This window comes from Camponotus vicinus, unplaced genomic scaffold (genome assembly GCF_025532165.1).
Source record: "Camponotus vicinus isolate PSW18456_S1 unplaced genomic scaffold, iyCamVici1.0 SCAF_11, whole genome shotgun sequence".
In the NCBI taxonomy this organism is placed as follows: domain Eukaryota; kingdom Metazoa; phylum Arthropoda; class Insecta; order Hymenoptera; family Formicidae; genus Camponotus; species Camponotus vicinus.
In genome coordinates, this window is record NW_028141947.1 from 2189487 (window position 1) to 2210317 (window position 20831).

The following is a 20831-nucleotide window of genomic DNA, read 5'->3' on the forward strand; positions in this document are numbered from 1 at the left end:
TTATCATACAATTTTTACACTATTATTTAGAATTAAACCGTTACTTAGACTTAAAGAAGTATAAAACTGATGTGATATTAAGTATAATTATTTTATGATATTACTTATAATTATTTTGCTTAACGAAGATTATTTCTTTTAAGTTTTTAAGTATAATTATTTTATGATATTACTTATAATTATTTTGCTTAACGAAGATTATTTCTTATAAGTTTTTCAAAGATGATAAAAATAAATATTTATTTTATTTTCCCGAAAATAAGATCTGGTACATTTATCCCCAGACTATGTTACTTTCGTCCCAGGCCCCCAGGATAAAAGTAACAATCAACGTACTTGTGAAAAGCTATAGTAGCTCTTTAAATATCTATCAATTGAGGTTGAAATACAGGTATAATAATAGAACAATAATTGGAATTTTTAACATATAATCTTTTTTGTTATATCTCTAAAAAATTAATTAGTGACCTATAATACAAAAAATGTTACTTTTGTCCCCGGACTCCCCTATCCTGTGTACAAATATAGAAGTCCAAAAAACGCGAATATAATAGAATAGTGTGTCCGATGGAATCAGGCATAATTGATGCATATGCAAAGGAAACAAAACTCATCCATATGTTAAAATTTATCTCGTGCCTATCTCCGCACTAGCAGAAACCTTCGGCTTTTTGCTTCGGTCCACTAGTCTTCCAAAGATGAATCCATGATCTTGCGAAGGCTGGTACGTTTCTAGGAGAAATTATTTCCGACCCTTATCTCCCGGCGTCAGCTAATGAATGTCAATGAAAAAAAAAGATTGTCCGTACGGCAGAGATCAATTAGGAAAATGTAGAATGTTACGTACTTGAATAATTAATGGCGGAATTAATAGATATCTATTTTTGCTTTGCTATGATATTTGTAAACCTCAGCTTCCTCCTTTAGCGAAGAAGGAAAAATAATTCATCCGTCCGCTAAAGATAACGATGGAATAAAGATGCTCCAAACGCGCGCAAAAAATGTAAAAATAGAGGACGGAGGAAAGCACTCTTCTATAAGAACGCTCTCCATATTATTAAATTCGAGAAATAAGCTATGAAAAATTTGATGATCGTATATAAAACACATTTAATTCCTTCCAAGAGATCTTACATTGATGAATGAAAGATATCTTCTAAGCAAAATTAAATATTACAGTAATTTTTTCCTGTTCTCGAATTCTCTCTGTTCGAATATTGGAGTCAAGAGCACAAATGCGGAGCATACTAGAAGTGTAATTAGGTATAATGAGTGTCATTATTTAAGCACGAGCAATTGTGCTTAAAATACTTTTGATATTGTGTATATATAAATCAGTTAAAAAGCGTTTCTTCATATAAAGAGCTGTACCCTGTGGGCGTAAAAGCGTCGCCTGTTTGCTCGCGCAAATGTATGTGCGATCTATAAACTGCGAAGACATGAAAGTAAGAATCCAGTATTACTCTATCCATGTTCCACTAAACTTGATCCAGTCTTTGTCCCTTGATCTGGCACCTATAACTTCGCATACTTTTGGATCATTTCACCTCCTCCTTTATCGAAGTCCACCTACGTAGCGGACATAAGCTGTCATAAGAGTTACCTGCATTCAGCACAAATAACGTGACATATTTCTTAACTAGTTCGTTCCGGAGATAATATAATAGACGGAAGTCTTATTTCATCACGGTCACAATCGTGCTGAAAAAGTATGTAACATTTCCGTTTAACATTTAAATTTACTTGGAGTTAATGATATTTATCGCTTCTAATTAGATTTTTTTGCTGGTATAATTTTATTAATAATTCTGATAAATATTCATCTTTACTTCCCCACTACTAATTTTGATCTTGACATGTGTTGTCAACGTCATCCCTGAGTAATATGCTAAATAAAATGCGTTTTAATTTCTTAGGGTTTTAATTATACTGGGTAGGATTTTAATAATCCTGCAATGATACTCGATGCGTTTGTATTATAAGAATACTTTACGCATGATTACAGATTTTCTTATCGTTTTATAAATCTGAGATATTTAAATTGTACTATTAATTATGCAAATGAGAGGAAGTTTTTTAATACGATTTTTTAATACGTAGATTAATAAATTTTGTTAATATTACAAAAACAAGCTGAATTCTGAATTATTAATATAGTAACACAATAACTATAAAATTACATCTTAATATTTATTTATTTTAACATCTCTTAAGTTTTTTATTATATTAATAATGTATATCAATATATGTATATTAGTATTGCATTAATTATTACTTGCCAATACACATAAATTAATATATGTATATTAATGTGTAATATATATGTGATTTAATAGAGGATAATATTACAGTATTGATTATAATGTAAAATAATTACTAATGTTTTATATAATAAAATATTATATGTGTAATTAATATTATAAAATACTGTACACATAATTAATATTTAAATATATCTGTATATAAATATCAACAAATTAGTGCGTTATATTAACATATGGTATTAATATTTTAAATCCTATAAAAAGTATTCTTTACGAATGTGTTTTATTAATGTACTATTAATATTTTTAATTTAATAATAAATGATATGGCATAATTCTTGGAGCACGCTATCTCTATAATATTTTTATTCTACATTATAAAAAAAACCTTTCTTAATTTTAATTTAAAAATCTGCTTCGTTATGAGAAAAACACGATTATTGATTTGATCGATTTGAGAAACCCGTTGTTTTATTCATATATCCATCATATAAATTTCAAAAAGTGAACAAAAACCTAAAAAATAATAGTTATTCATTATATTCTCTTATATACGATACTGTAATTTATACTCTAGTGTTAATAAGTTACGTTTTTTCATTAACTTGCTTAAAGACAATTTACCGATAGAAACTTGTAATAATATAGTTAATAAAATTTTATTTGAATGTATATTGTAAATTATAAAAATTCTCAAATTTTTGGTAAAGGAATATACTACTTTTAAACAGTATAAAAGAATTCATATATATATATATTTACAGATATTTTTGCATTCTACGTAACGGCCTCTTTTGCTTTAGACGCGAAATAGACGGTTTTGCCATCTTACGGAGCTCGATCGCTAGCACGAATTTGGAGTGGGAAAAACGGCACCGTGCTTTGCTATTACATACCGTTTCTCGATCGAAACGTCTGTTAACGACCTCAGAAGTTGTGTGTTTACATATGACATACACATTTATTGTAATATCGCCAAGTGTTATTAGTCTTTGGAAGTTTCTCGAAATAATAAGAAATCATAAGTGCGCATATATATTTTTCATGTTACAATGATAGTGGATAAAACTTTAATTTATTGCAGCTAATTATTATAACGAAACTACACTTGCATAGAATTTGTGGTATATCTCAATATACAGAGTAAGTCATTCAAAATTAAGTTTATTTTTATATATTTGTCTTAATTCCTTCTTTTCCACTAAATCATGGTAGAGACAGTGCTGTGTTTAATTTGACCGTTTGAACTATCTAACAAAAATATATTTTTACAGATATTTAAGATAAAAGTAGTATTATGTTTCTTAAACTATTGTTAAGTAGCAGTTTAACAATCATCGTCGCGGCGACTTTTTTAACCGACGATCAGATAATTAAAATATCTCAAGAAGAGTTAAACAACCACTCGAATTATATATTACCGCAACAATATGATATCATCGTTACACATGTCGAAAAAAATATTCTTGTCTGCAACTGCAGTATACGTACAGAGATTATAAATTCAACATCAAGCATATTACTGTATTTACACGTAAAAAATGTTAGTCCAACTGTGTTTTATTATCCACATTATTATTCTATGAATGATATTGAAAAATCGATCATTTATCCATCGGTAAAATCTATGTATGACATTGAGAAAAACATTGTCAAATATATATTCGTTAATGATCTATTGCCGGGGTATTACATCATAAAATTAGTTTATAATATAACTGAAGAAACAGGTCTAAAAAACTTTTATAAAAGAGATGGGCGACAGTGGTAAGTAACTGTTAAAATGTTAAATATATAGTAATTTCACGATGTTTATGAACAAACCCTGGTACAGCATTTTATTGTCAACACTCAACAAAACCAAATATTCCGGAACAAAATCAAATATTCCGGTAGAATTTCGAATTGTTTTCATAATACGTATAAGTATGATTTTGAAGTATTTATTTTTTTATAGAACCTGCTTATTTGAAATTTGAAATTTTGAACAAACATTTAAGTTTTACACTTTACTTGGACAATACCAAACATTAGGAAATTCGTTTCTAATATTAAAAAAACTTATAATTCAGAAGGAAAACATTTCCAGATATATGTTTATATGAATTCTTTTTATCCTTATAATCCATAAAAGTCATTATCAAAATTTAACTAGATCATGAACACTCACAACTTTCATAAAAACACTCTGCATATAATATATAAAATTAAATATACAAGCTATACTTATGCTGTTTCATGTATTTAAACGCGCATCTACACACACTCATACTATTTTGAAACAATACTAATTTCGCTACTAACTAAGGCATATATACATATGTGTTTCATTTAATAAACTATCACTAACATAGACAGTTTCTTTAACTTGTATAAAATTATGTACGGAATCGTTGATAATATATCAATTAAAATCAATTTAAAAAAGTTATTATTCTAATACTGTTTTATATTGAAATTTATTTTAATTTTATTAAATTTTCATATTAAATATTAATTATTAAATATTTATTTTGTACCTGTATATTCTAATATAAACATTTTATGAATCCCGCACAACTAAAATATATGCAACTTTTATACAATTTCATTGAAATCACTTTTGCATAAGGTTCTTGCGGTGACTTTTATTATTGTTAATTCATATTTCTAAATGTGATAGGTTGGCAACGTATGTTGATATTGGGATCCAACACATGGTTCCGTCTTTGCCCGAATCTTTAAGAACCATGCCCTGGTATAAGCCCATCTATGATATTATTGTAGAACATTATCAAAACTATACAATTTTATCAAATGAACCGATACAAAATATAGATACGAATGATAAAAATATGACGAAGACACATTTTAATACGCTTGTAAAGCCTATTTATCTACTGTTTCTGACTGACCGAATTAATTTATCACTTATGCCTGGTACAAATGAAAGTGTCAGAGTTAATATGTGGTGTAGAATGCACTGCGAATTTGCACACAAATTTGCTGAAAATATAACATCGTACTTGTTCGATAAATGGAAACGTTTGAATAAAACTTGGCAAATAAATCATGTTGCACTTCCGGATTTTCAAAACGAAAGCATCATAAATCTGGGCCTTATTCTTTACAGGTAGCTATATAATTAGAAAAATTAATATATTTCAAAGATGAAAAAAAGGATAACAATTCTTGATAACCAAAATTATTTACATATCTTTTCTCTATTTTTAAAATATTATTTGAATATATTTTAAAAAATAAGTAAAATTGTATGAAGCAATGAGAGGAGAAACATATCTAATCGTTTATTATTAGTCCAGTTTATTATTGTCCAGAAAGTTATTGCGATTTTTGTAGATTTGGCGCTTTTTTCACGTTGTCTTTCTTTTGTATCTATATTATATCAATTTAAAAGCGCAAACTTCTCTCTACATTTTAATAAAAATAACTGTGTTTTGATATTGGTTTGCGTTTTATTTAAACTATGAAATTAAGAATAAAAAAATAGCAAATTCCAGCGATATTTTTATATGAATTCAAAATGAGTCGTAAAGCAGCTGAAGGCTTGTAATATTAACGATGCATTTGGTCTAGGAACTGCTAATGAACGTACAATGCAATGATGGTTTCCGCAAATTTCAGTGGAGATGAGAGCCTTGAAGTTGAAAAGTTCTGGACGACTGCGATTGACGACGACCACTTGAAGGTGTTAGTTGAAACAGAGTCACGCACATCGATTCGAGAACTAGCGGAAAAATTTGGCGTAAGCAAGTCAGCTGTTTCTGATTACCTGGAACGAATTGGAAAAACAAAAAATCTCGATAAATGGATGCCGCATCAATTGAGCGAAAATCAATAGAATCGTCACTTTGAAGTGTGTTCTGTATTGATTTTGCGCAAGCAAAATAATCCATTTCTTCGTCGCATTGTAACGTGCGATGAAAAATGGATCTTGTACGATAATCGTCGACATTTTGCACAATGGTTATACCATGATGGAGCGCCAAAACACTCTCCGAAACCAAAATTGTATTAAAAGAAAATTATGGTGACTATTTGACAATCGTCAACCGAGATAATCCACTGCAGCTTTTTAAATTCGGGCGGAATTATCACGGCAGAGAGGTACTGTCAAGAAATTGGCAAAATGCATCAGGAACTGACACGTTTGCGTTCGGTGTTGGTCAACAGAAAAGTTCCAATTGTTCTACACGACAATGCTCGACTACACGCCGCACAACCGACGCTGCATTAATCAATTGAGCTATGAAGCTCTATGAAACTCTGTCTCACCCATCATATTCGCCGGTCTTCTCACCAACTGAATATCACTTCTTTAAATATTTCGACAATTTCATGCAGGGGAAAACCTTTAACAATAAAGCTACTATCAAAAAACGCCTTCGAAGAGTTTGTCGTTTCTAGAAATCTGAATTTTATGCTACAGGAATAAATAAATATTGCTTCTCGTTGGCAAATATATTTAAATTTCAATAGTTCTCTTTTCAATTAATAAAGTTCACTTGCTAAAATATGCGTATTTGAACTTGAAGGTTAAAAACCACAACATCTTTCTGGACAACCTATATCTTCAATGTACATCAACTTATATGAACAATAATATTAATATATACAGGGTGTCCGATTCGTGAGGGACCAAACGAAAAGTGATGATAGATTGGTCAAACTAAGAAGAAAAGTTTTCTACCATTTTGCAAAATTCGCAATAATTATTAAGTAATAAGCAAAAATGTCCCGGCGCATGAGAAGCGGTATACCGCTTGTAGTGTGTGATTATTAAGTGATCAAACGAAAAATGGTGATAGATTGGGTCAAACTGAAAAGAAAAGTTCTCTACTATATTGCAAAATTCGCAATAATTATTAAGTTATAGGCAAAAATGTCTCAGCGCATGAGAAGCGATCTGTCTACCGCTTCTTATACTCTGAGACATTTTTGCCTATAACTTAATAATTATTGCGAATTTTGCAATACGGTAGAGAACTTTTCTTTTCAGTTTGACCCAATCTATCACCACTTTTCGTTTGATCACTTAATAATCACACACTACAAGCGGTTTACCGCTTCTCATGCGCCGGGACATTTTTGCTTATTACTTAATAATTATTGCGAATTTTGCAAAATAGTAGAGGACTTTTCTTTTTAGTTTGACCCAATCTATCATCACTTTTCGTTTGGTCCCTCACGAATCGGACACCCTGTATATATTTTATAATCTTAAATTAGAAAAATACAAATTAAAATATAAAATTGTAATTTAAATAATTATATTAAGGTATAAGTATAAGTATAGGTATTATATTAAGGTTTTTATTTTTATCGATCAAAATTTAAAAAAGTTATATACACTGAGAAAAATCGTTTGATTGTACCAACAAGACGTATATGATTGAAGGCATTTTGGTTAAATCAAACAAGAATTTCTAGTTATCATGATAAGACTCGATTTTTTATAACGAGAACGTTTAATAGATTTTATTATAAGGATTTGGTTAGTATTTTCTGGTTGAATCCGCCGTTAGGCGGCGAGCCACTTTTAACTTAATTCGTATTCAATATTTGCCGTGAAATGTATATAAAGAACTAGTATTAAATCTAAAGTATATTTTTTTTCTCTTACGAGCAGTAGTGCCAGAAAGAGCTAGCTCTCTGATTGTGTGTGTTTGAGCTGCATTCTCTTCTTGCATCACTGTTTATCAATTTAATTTCTAACAAATTGAATTTAAAATAATTTATTCAATAATCTGGATTGAATTTATCCAATAATCTTGTTGGAATTTAGAATATTAAACAGACTTTTGAAATTAGATGGAAAAAACTTTAGATGACTTGGTGCTGGTGAGTTTAGTATTATTAACGAGAAAATTTGATAAATTTAATAGGAAGAAATTAATCAGATTCATGTGGTAATTTCTACAAGAATTTTGGTTCGTCCATTTTCCAACAGACATACTGGTTGAATCTACCAGAATTCTAATTAATGCAACCAGATTTTTTTCTCAGTGTATGTATAATCCGGTACTCGCTTCCAATATATTGCATTACTTCGTAATGAGCATTTATAAATAAAACATTAATAATAATATATAATTAATATGTTAATTTAATAGAATCATTTAATTATAAATTTGGAAATACAATATTTTTTATGTGTTATTATGCAACAGAAATAAACATTATTTATAATTTTCAGAGAAGCAGATATTATCTACAATGACAATGTAGATTCTGTTGCGACTAAAATCAAAGTTGCCCGCTTCATGGCCCATAAAATAATACAGGAATGTACTTATTATGAAAATCCACTTTGGCCGTTATCCTCTTTGTTAAATGAGGCTATTGTCGCATTTCTTGGATTATATGTCACCAATCAGGTTATTTTAAGCATTCTTTAGCGCAAAACTTGCTCACTAGCAAACCATATGATGGATATATATATATATACAGTACCCTCCATAAGTTTGAAAACACTCTATAAAGGTATATAATATAAAGAAGATAACTTTAATTTCTTTGATATTTGCCGGATGTTATATCCTTCTTCTTGTAAAATAATAATCTTGACTCGCAATTCATATGGAATCTGGCACGTCGGAGCCATTTTTAATGATTGTAGTAATTTTTGTTACTTTTACAGAAACTAAACTCAAACTGCACTTAAATGAGTTCTTATTACTCTGATGTATGTTTCTAATGCGCGTAAACATTACAGACATTCCACTACAGCATCTGATATGCTGTAGTAGCACTAATTGACAGAACAAATCAACGCGCAAAATTTAATTCCGAGCAGTTCGGTGCCGCGTAATAATTATTCGACATATTTTCGGTATAAACAGGCGTTATATCATTATTTAAACGTCTTGCAATATATTTATATGAAAAATCTGCACAGATTGCTGCCATGCGATTGTTTATCTGTAAAATGCAATGTGTTTCCAAACTTATGGAGGATAGTGTATATCATATTGTTTGCAAGAGAGCAAGGTTTGCGTTAAACATATATATATATATATATATATATATATATATATATATATATGGTAAATATTTATAGTATAGTATTTATAATATGGTTAATATGGTAAATATCTACCTTTACACAGCCACCCCCAAATGACTCGACCTTGACATATATTGTCAAGATCTCTGCAATGAATAACATCCAAAAGGTTTTACGCGTCGCTCGTTGTTTATTAAAAAGTTATAAACAAAAGAAGTTTTATAAGGTTCACAGAATTTTTGGACACCATGTACAATAATAGACCTTTCATATTGAAAGTTATAAAGGAATAAATATATTGAAGAATTTTTTAATAAACAACGAGCGACGCCTAAAACCTTTTGGATGTTACTCAGTGCAGTGACCTTGACAATATATGTCAAGGTCAAGTCATTTGGGGCTGTGTAAAGTTAAATATTTATCATTATAGCGTGTAATTTTTTTTATAAATCACAATATTAGGCGAAGATTTTATATTTACAAAAAAAAAGTGAGTTTTTTAAAAATGCTAATTTTCAAGTAAATCTGCAACATACATAGATAATACAATTTAAAATATTTTTATATTTTTATGTTTCTTTTATTTTGTGTGTGTGTTAAAGTCACTATGTTACATTCGTCCGACTTTAAATTATTATATAAAAAAAAAGAAAAATTATCATTCAGATTCCACATAATATAGGGTTAGGAAAAAGTCTGGATACCCCCGAAAATTTTGGAAACTAAGGGTTATGGAGGAAAACTTCAAATGCAAAAGTTGTAAGATATCAAACGGAGCATTTCATGGTAACCTTGACTTTGACCTTCACAGCGACCTTGAGGGTTGTTTCCAAGTCAAGTTGTTTTTTTCAAATGGAATCCCCCATTTTTTATTGCATATTCTTATAGCTCATCTCGAGGACTTTCCAAAACACTATAATTAAGTTAGATTTCATTAAGTACCTTCCGAGTTATGAGGCTTGAAATCATTTCTTAATTTTACATAAACCGTAAAATATCTTGTAAAATATTCATTTTTCGATTATCTTACCTTAATACTTTTATGTACAAAATAATGAGAGGAATCAATTGGTGTAAAGAAAACACATAATTGTTTCGAAAAAGAAAATGTAATTGTTAATTGCAAATTACATTTTTTCTTTCGAAACAATTATGTGTTTTCTTTATACCAATTGATTCCTCTCATTATTTTGTACATAAAAGTATTAAGGTAAGATAATCGGAAAATGAATATTTTACAAGATATTTTACGGTTTATGTAAAATTAAGAAATGATTTCAAGCCTCATAACTCGGAAGGTACTTAATGAAATCTAACTTAATTATAGTGTTTTGGAAAGTTCTCGAGATGAGCTATAAGAATATGCAATAAAAAATGGGGGGTTCCATTTGAAAAAAACAACTTGACTTTGAAACAACCCTCAAGGTCGCTGTGAAGGTCAAAGTCAAGGTTACCATGAAATGCTCCGTTTGATATCTTACAACTTTTGCATTTGAAGTTTTCTTCCATAACCCTTAGTTTCCAAAATTTTCGGGGGTATCCAGACTTTTTCCTAACCCTGTATATGTATACATATAGAAATTGTGTAATAAGATAATTTAGCTATATAATATATTTTAATAGTTCTAGAAATATTTAGTTTGAAAGTTATATGTCAAGTAATCATTTTTGTTATTAATGTATTATATTTTTAAATTATTTATTCTATATTTTAAGAGTATAAGGGTATAACCAATTTTTTTTACATACACGTAGAAAGTAGCAGCCCTAATGCATATTGCTATTGTGTGTTAAATATAATATTAATTAAGTAAATACATTTAAACTATTTTCTATAGTCTCTTCCAAGTACCCGAATGATGGACATGTTTGTGGTACAAATTCAACACGAATTCCTTCATTTCGATACTGAATATAATACATCACTTTATTACACACAATTCAGCACATTCAAAAGTTCTGTTGAAAATTTTCGTTACCCTCAAGGTATGATAATATAAATAAAAATTGATTATGAAATTTTTGAAAATAAATGCTTAAAAAACAAATAGAATAACTGATAAAAATTTTAATTTTATATATAATCTCTTCATTATACACATGCACACATATATACATACATAATGAAGCTGTAGTATATAAAATTATATATAAAATATATTACATATACAGGATGTTTCTTTTTAAGTGATACAGTCGATTATCTCGTGAACCGATGATTTTATAGAAAAATTTTTCGAACGAAAGTTGCATAGCTTGAAGGGGTACACATAATGAAAATATTGACCTTGTCAAAGTCAGGTCAAGGTCATTAATACTTTTTTACATGAAAATCTCTATTTTCTTACTACATATTCTTGTAGATAACCTCGAGAGCTTTTCAAAACGCTATAATAAAGTATTTTTTCATTGAGTACTTTTCAAGTTATATCTTAATTTTACATAAGCTATAAAATATCCAGTAAAATATTCATTTTTCGATTATCTTACCTTAATACTTTTATGTACTAAATAATGAGACGAATCAATTGGTGTAAAAAAAAAACATAGTTGTTATTAAGAAAAAGTATGTAATTGTTAATTGCAAATTAATGTGTTTAATATCAGATTGCTTAAGAAAAGTATTACAATTGTCAAACTTTAACTTGTTATATCTTTTAAACCAATGTCGTCTCTCATTTACTTTTTTGCGCGGAATTACTCAGGACAACTTCCTCTATAACATATTCAAATGATGATAAAATCGGTGATGTGTAACGTTTTATGCACTTTTACCATACTTATTAATTATTATTTACTGTAACTATTATCTTATTTATATTCTGATGTAAATTATATAATTATAGTATCCAGTGTATTGCGTATATTACAACACATGATTACTGAAGAGATATTTTGGCAGAGTATCCGTATATATATAAAGGACAAGTAAGTAATACACTATAACCATACTACTATAATTACTATTTTTATTTAAATTAAATTAATTTTATTTTTATTTAAACTTACATCGTTCCTTTCATACTTTATTATCTTTATTATTACCATTTACAATTCTTTTTACCTTCAATGTCATTAAATATTCAAGATATATTTTCAATTTACATATACACTTATCTTTTAAAAGTAATCAAGTTTGGCCATTCCTTTTAAATTATAATTTAAACTGTAGCATCAAATTTATATAAAAACTATAAATCATATGATTATGTAATTAATTATATATTTAATTAAATTATATATAAAATATAATTAACGTAACAATTTTATATTGTGGTAATTATATACAGGGTGTCATGAAAGTGAGCATGACTTTAAAAAATTAAGGTAGATTGTCTCAAAATTAGAAGAAAAGTCTTGTACAGTTATGCAATATTCGCAATAATTAATGAGAAATAAATTAAAGAAAATCGGCCAATGCGCGTGGCTAGAAGTGCGTGGTGGTGAAGGCGGTCTCACTGTAACATAATGGCGGCGCGCGGCGAAACGGTGATTGGGGAGGGAAGAAGCGATGAGTGTGTAGGCGCGCGGCGAAGGCTCTTCCCCTCTCCAATCACTGCTTCGCCGCGCGCCGCCATTATGTTACAATGAGACCGCCTTCACCGGCACGCACTTCTAGCCACGCGCATTGGCCGATCTTCTTTAATTTATTTCTCGTTAATTATTGCATAACTGTACAAGACTTTTCTTCTAATTTTGAGCCAATCTACCTTAATTTTTTAAAGTCATGCTCACTTTCATGACACCCTGTATATATATATATATATATATATATATATATATATATATATATATATACTATATTTGCTTATAATACCTTTCGTTGACACATCAATAAATTTTGCATAAATTTTATAACTGTAGCATGACAACTTTTAACTATTTTGGTGATGTTATGAGGTCGTCCATTCAAATGTCTACATACAATTTACTTTTTATAAACCAGCTAATTAAGGCCACAACAAAACAAAAATATTGTCCTGTATTGAAAATAGTACGAGAATATAATCATCCTTTCGAATCTTTAAAAGTAACGATACAACGTACAAATTTCAATAAGACGGTGGATGATTACATACCTTCGACGTCTACTACGGAGTTGGGTGACTTTATAGTATATAATCTAGAACAAACTGGTAAGTTTGCAATAAATTTATTACATTTTATAGTGTTTATCATACATACACATTGGAGAGAAAGATTTACATTATTAAAAATGTTATTCATTATATTATGTATTATATACATTACATTTATTATACATTATATATACATACATACATTATATATACATACATACATACGTACAATTATTAGAAATATTCAATTTTCATGCAAAATGATTTTATACCTAATATAATATACAATTTGCATTTCCATTTATGTTCACTTTATGATACATTTTTTATCTCTGTTAATGTACAAAAGTATAAGTACAAAAGTATAAACAGATACTTGTACTGATAAATCTTTTGAAACAATTATATATATATATATATATATATATATATATATATATATATATATATATATATACAATTTATTTATTTTCGGCAGGATATTTTCGAATCAATTACGATATCGAGAACTGGCGAAGAATTGCAAGTTATCTAAATTCTAAAAATTATAGGAAAATACATGTTTTGAATCGTGCCCAAATTATCGATGACGCTTTCCACTTAATGATAACAAACCAACTTAATTCCACTGTATTCTGGAATATTACGAAATATCTATCACGAGAAACAGACTACGTGGCATGGTATCCTATGTTCAAAGCTTTAGAATATCTGTCCAATATCTTTCTATTTCAGGAACCAATATATTTTAATATCAAGGTAATAACACATTATAAACAATGTCAACAGTGATGTCTTAAACATACTAAAAACATGTTACTTATTGCACATATTAATATTGTGTGCATTTATAATAATAATTATTAAGTGCTTTCCGAAAAGATACATACAATAAAATACGTGTAGCTAGAAAAAATTTGATTAGGTATTTTAAATATACATATTTTGGATGAAAGATAAGTATATTTGTAAATTAATATTCGAATAGTGTATGTATACTAATATTAAAAGAAGTTGGAGAGGAAAAGGGAGAAAAATTTGAAAATTGTTATCATTTTTAATTACAGCATGATATTTATAATGACGATTTAAATATCATTAATTTTGTGATAGAAAGTTAGTAGGAAACATATATATTAATTGTCTGTGTGTTTAATACACAAAAGAGTTAATAAGTTATTAAATTATATTATACAATAGATATAATGTCTACATTTATGTCTACATGTCTACAATATATGCATGTATGCACTTCTGTATGTTTATTTTGTGATATGAACATGTGTTAAGCATGTGTGAAAGTGCACGCAAGAAAAATTCAAATTTGTGTATAAATACATATATATAGCTATATAATAGATATCTTTATAAAAAGAATTCAGAGCTGTTTACAAAGACAGAATGTTCTTAATATATAAACTTTCTTAATATGTAAAATACAATTGCGCAAGATATCTTTCTATATAGTAAAATATAATGCAAGAATCGAAAAATATAAAATTTATATCAAATAACAATATAAATACATATAAATATATATATATATATATATATATATATTTATATTTATATATTTAGGAGAAAATGCTAAACTTACTATACCATTTGCTTGATAAACTTGAATACGATGAAGTTTCTAATGAACACGATCTTACAAAGAGTTTAAGAATGGAGGCTGCGAAATGGGCATGTAATCTTGATGGTTGCATATGTATAGAAAATGCCCGACAAATTTTAAATCGACATCTCGCAGATCCCGAAAAGAACACGTAATTATTCTTATATATTCTCGGTTATTTTAATTTAATTGTTTTGTAGATACATGTGCAATGTTTATTACATTATTTGATCAAAATTTAAATTTATTCTGTTATGTTATGAAATTATAATTCGTTAAATTATTTCATGAAAATATAAGATTAATATGTGCAAAACTTTTATAACAGAAATTAATTTCTTGTCAAATTTTCCGTAGACTCTTGCCATGGTGGAAAGAATGGACTTACTGTCAAGGTTTAAAAACGTTGTCCTATTCTCTTAGCGATGAAGATGCTCCTTGGTGGGGAGTATATTATCTGGGAAAAGAAAAATTTAAAACTAAACTTTTAAAATATCTGTCTTGCCCTGAGGATTCACAATTTATCAAAGACTATTTAAATCTAATAAAAAATGATAGTACAACATCGATTATGTTTTTAAAAGATTTTTCCGATAAAGATTATATTAATTATTTTTTTTTTACTATCGCGAAGCATGCAAGGAATCCTGTAGTACTAACATTTATATTACACAATCTTGAGAATATAAAACCTAAGTAATACAGCTTTCTCTCCGTAAATATACAGGGTGGCAGGGAAATTTTGACAGTTTCGAAATGTCAAGGTAGATTGACTCAAATTAAGAAGGAAGCTACTATACTATTTTGCGATATTCGCAATAATTAACGAAAAATTAATTAAAGAAAATCGACCAATGCGCGTGGCTCGAAGCACACGACGGCGAAGGCGGTCTGACTATGACATAATGGCGGCGCGCGGCGAAGCGGTGATTGGGGAGAGGAGGAGCCTTCGCCACGCGCTTACACACTCATTGCTCCTCCCCTCCCCAATCACCGCTTCGCCGCGCGCCGCTATTATGTTACAGTCAGACCGCCTTCGCCGTCGTGTGCTTCTAGCCACGCGCATTGGCCGATCTTCTTTAATTAATTTTTCGGTAATTATTGCGAATATCGCAAAATAGTATAGTACCTTCCTTCTTAATTTGAACCAATCTACCTTCTTACTTCGTGAAGGTCAAAAATTGCCTGACACCCTGTATATCTATCATTCAACAATTTATGTGTGTATCAATAAATTTATTATTTTACTGTTATAGACAAGTCAGCGAGTATGCAACATTTACTGTAATTATTAATCATGTGTATTCCACAAATCAACTCCAAAAGGTAAAAATTGCATGTGCTTATATGTGTGTGTGTGTGTATATATATATATATATATATATATATATATATATATATATATATACATATACATATACATATATGTATGTATGTATGTATGTATGTATGTATGTATGTATGTATGTATGTGTGTGTGTGTGTGTGTGTGTGTGTGTGCGTGCGTGCGCGCGCGCGCGTGCGTGCGTGTGTGTGTGTGTGTGTGTGTGTGTAAAATAAATAACCATGATGCGACATCAAATATTGCTGTTTAATATCATCAAAATAATCTGTTTTAGATAAACGACTTCCTAACAGATAAATTTTCTAAAGAAACGCAAGTTGAATTAAATGAATGTAAGAAATTATGGTTTTCTGTGAAAGAAAGAAATACGAAAGTAAAGGTAAATTTTATGAGTATCATTATATTAATATTTCATTTATTAATTATTGATTTTTCTGTTTTCATACAGAATATATTAATGTCACAGTATCCCAAAGTAACAAGCAAAAATTAATGTCATTTAATATTTTTTATAAAATAAGTATATTTTTATTTCTAATTTCCGAAATTATATTATTTTGGAAATATGTAATTTTATAGAATGAGAAAGTGGGAAAGAGTGAGCGAGCAAACGAAAGCAAAGGAGAAAGAGAATTTCTTTACTTGAAAATTTTAGTGAAAATCGAATTATATAAATTTTAAAAAGAGAATTTACAAGTTTCAGATTTAAATCTTAGTTAGTCTAGATGTTCAGCTTTTAGTTAAATAAATTTAAATGTTTTTCAATATGATTGAGAAAGTATTACGTAATGTGATTCGCATACTTTAATATTATACGAGCCATTTGTTTACTAAAATAAAAATTTAATAAAGATGGATAAGTTAAGAAGATTAATGCACTTGCTAGATATAACAATTATAATATTATAATATTATAATAATATTATCTATGTGACAGCTGCAGCTCATATAAATTTCTAATTTTATTTTTAAAATCTCTAATTCTAAATTTTGATTTTTATTTGTCGAAAGTTACTTGCAAAGTATTATTTATAAGCATTCCTTGCATACAAAAGAGTTGTTAAGTACAATATAGTGCAACACTATGCACATAATATAATAGAACACATAGTACAATAGAAGAATGATTTTATTCTCATTTTAGCAAATTTGTAATTTTCATAATCCATAATTATTATTTATTCCTATTATATTTAAGATTATTATTATTATTGTATGTATTATATATATATATATATATATATATATATATATATATATATATATTAAATATATTAATATTATATACAGGGTGTTTCATAAGTGTTAGGTTGGGGAAAATTTCAGGAATGGATTCCTTATGCTTACAGAAGAAAAAAAAGTTAATCAACATAGATCCGGAAATGATTAGTTTTTGAGTTATTAAGATTTTTGTAATACAAAATTTTGTCTCATTTCTCGTCTTAGAAGTCCTTTTACAGGCATCAACAATGTTTTTCAAGTTCGGCGGCCTATGAGACGACGAACTGAGGCTTGTATTGTGACAGGAAGTGGATATATTGAACATTTCCTCTAATTGTCCAAAATCTTAATAACTCAAAAACTAATCATTTCCGGACCTATGTTGATTAACTTTTTTTTCTTCTCTAAGCATAAGGAATCCATTCCTGAAATTTTACCCACCACTTATGAAACACCCTGTATATACACGGTGAGTCATTTTAATCTATAATCCCAATTATCTCGTTGGCAAAGCATGACAGAGAAAAAATTTTCCCACAAAAGTTGTTTGTTTCTTTGGGGGCCATAAGATGGCACCATTGGTTTGACCTTGAAGAGTCACTTGAAGGTCACGTGAAGGTCACCTCAATTTTTTTAAATAGCACCCCCTATTTTTTATTACATATTCTTATAGCTGACCTCGAGAGCTTTCCAAAACACTATAATTAAGTTAGTTTTCATTAAGTACTTTCCGAGTTATGAGGCTTGAAATCATTTCTTAATTTTACATAAACCGTAAAATATCTTGTAAAATATTCATTTTTCGATTATCTTACCTTAATACTTTTATGTATAAAATAATGAGAGGAATCAATTGGTGTAAAGAAAACACATAGTTGTTTTTAAGAAAAAATATGTAATTTGCAATTAACAATTCCATATTTTTTCTTAAAAAGAACTATGTGTTTTCTTTACACCAATTGATTCCTCTCATTATTTTGTACGTAAAAGTATTAAGGTAGGATAATCGAAAAATGAATATTTTACAAGATATTTTACGGTTTATGTAAAATTAAGAAATTATTTCAAGCCTCATAACTCAAAGAGTACTTAACGAAAAGGTACTTAATTATAGTGTTTTGGAAAGCTCTCGAGATAAGCTACAAGAATATGTAATGAGAAAATGTAGGTTCCATTTAAGAAATTGAAGGTGACCTTCACGTGACCTTCAAATGACTCTTCAAGGTCAAACCAATGGTGCCATCTTATGGCCCCCAAAGAAACAAACTACTTTTGTGGGAAAATTTTTTCTCTGTCATGCTTTGCCAACAAGATAATTGGGATTATAGATTAAAATGATTCATCGTGTATATACTGTATGTCGCAGACCACCCGTATCAGCTGAATATCTCAAAAACTGAGCGCGGCAGACAAAAATATTTCAGACAAAAGTTGTAAGGTTTAAAGTAACGCATTACATGGCGATATCAGTATGACCTTGAAGAGTGTTGTCAAGGTCACGTGAAGCTCACCGTCAATTTCTTAAACGGAATTTCCTATTTTTTATTGCACATTCTTGTAGCATATCTCGAGGGCTTTCCAAAACACTATAATAAAATATTTTTCCCTTAAGTACTTTTTGAGTTATAAGGCTTGAAATCATTTCTTAATTTTACATAAACCGTAAAATATCTTGTAAAATATTCATTTCTCGATTATTTTACCTTAATACTTTTGTGTACAAAATAATGAGAGGAATCAATTGGTGTAAAGAAAACACATAGTTATTTTTAAGAAAAAATATGTAATTGTTAATTGCAAATTACATATTTTTTCTTCGAAACAACTATGTGTTTTCTTTACACCAATTGATTCCTCTCATTATTTTGTACACAAAAGTATTAAGGTAAAATAATCGAGAAATGAATATTTTACAAGATATTTTACGGTTTATGTAAAATTAAGAAATGATTTCAAGCCTTATAACTCAAAAAGTACTTAAGGGAAAAATATTTTATTATAGTGTTTTGGAAAGCCCTCGAGATATGCTACAAGAATATGCAATAAAAAATAGGACGTTCCATTTAAGAAATTGACGGTGACCTTCACGTGACCTTGACAACACTCTTCAAAGTCATACTGATATCGCCATGTAATGCGTTACTTGAAACCTTACATTTTTTGTTTGAAATATTTTTGTCTGCCGCGCTCAGTTTTTGAGATATTCGGCTGATACGGGTGATCTGCGACACCCTGTGTATATATATATATATATAATAAATATTATACACATACACGAGATAATATTTAATATAATAAATATTATATTAAATATTATCTCGTGTATGTGTATATATATATATATATATATATATATATATATATATATATATATATATATATATATATATATATATATGATGTGTATGTGTATATATATATATATATATATATATATATATATATATATATATATATATATATATATATATATACACATACACGAGATAATATTTAATATAATATTTATTAATAATTATTGGCTATTCACACTAATACTTAATACCGATATAATCTGTTTTAGACAAGCGAATTAACAGAATTAGCAGAAAATTTCAGATGTATGCAGCAATATATTTCAAATATTAAAAGCAAGATACGAACACGTATTTTCGAAATCAAAAGTCAACAGAATTATTTTCAAAATTTTGTCAAATATCAACAATAACCGTTTAATAAAAGTAACAATTGTGATGCGAATACATCTATATATCTTTTTTACAAATAGCTTTTTATAATGTTTATAGTTTTTAATTTATTATTTATGCTTATTTGCGTTAATAATGTATAATTAAATGCATGTGCATTTACAAGGATTCATTTTAGTCTGCAATTCACTGATGTTTTTATTTCCTTATTAACATGAAGTAAAGCAAAGTGTAAATTATATTCATAATAATAATATATAAACAATTATAATTAAATTATGTTATATTATAATTAAATATATAATTAAATTAAGTGTAAATTATGTTCATAATTATAATATATAAATAATTATAATTAAATTATGTTATATTATATGAATAATTTTAATTATATTAAATGAGAAAGTATCTGCAATGTATTTAACATTATATTATTAATGTACTAAAAATGAATTATCTAATTTAAATTGTATTCTGATTTATTTTTTAAATTGTATTTGATTTGTTCTATATTTGTAACTTTATTTGTTAATATTTATTAATTATATTATCTTGAATCAAATTTTTATTATAGGTATAATATAGATATAATAATGCATATTAATATTTAA

The 20831-nt window shown here is 28.1% G+C and overlaps 1 protein-coding gene across 1 annotated transcript; it reads left to right on the top strand.

Annotated features, from left to right (window-relative positions):
• The first annotated feature begins 3561 nt into the window (after positions 1-3561).
• On the top strand, positions 3562-20240 carry LOC145961627 (aminopeptidase N-like). The gene is made up of 12 exons (XM_083082054.1): positions 3562-4031; positions 4927-5376; positions 8461-8641; positions 11109-11256; positions 12117-12198; positions 13135-13406; positions 13828-14108; positions 14928-15118; positions 15325-15663; positions 16224-16293; positions 16587-16691; positions 20097-20240. Exons 1-12 carry the CDS (start codon positions 3562-3564, stop codon positions 20238-20240), a joined length of 2733 nt encoding a protein of 910 aa, XP_082938180.1.
• Positions 20241-20831: the final 591 nt, after the last annotated feature.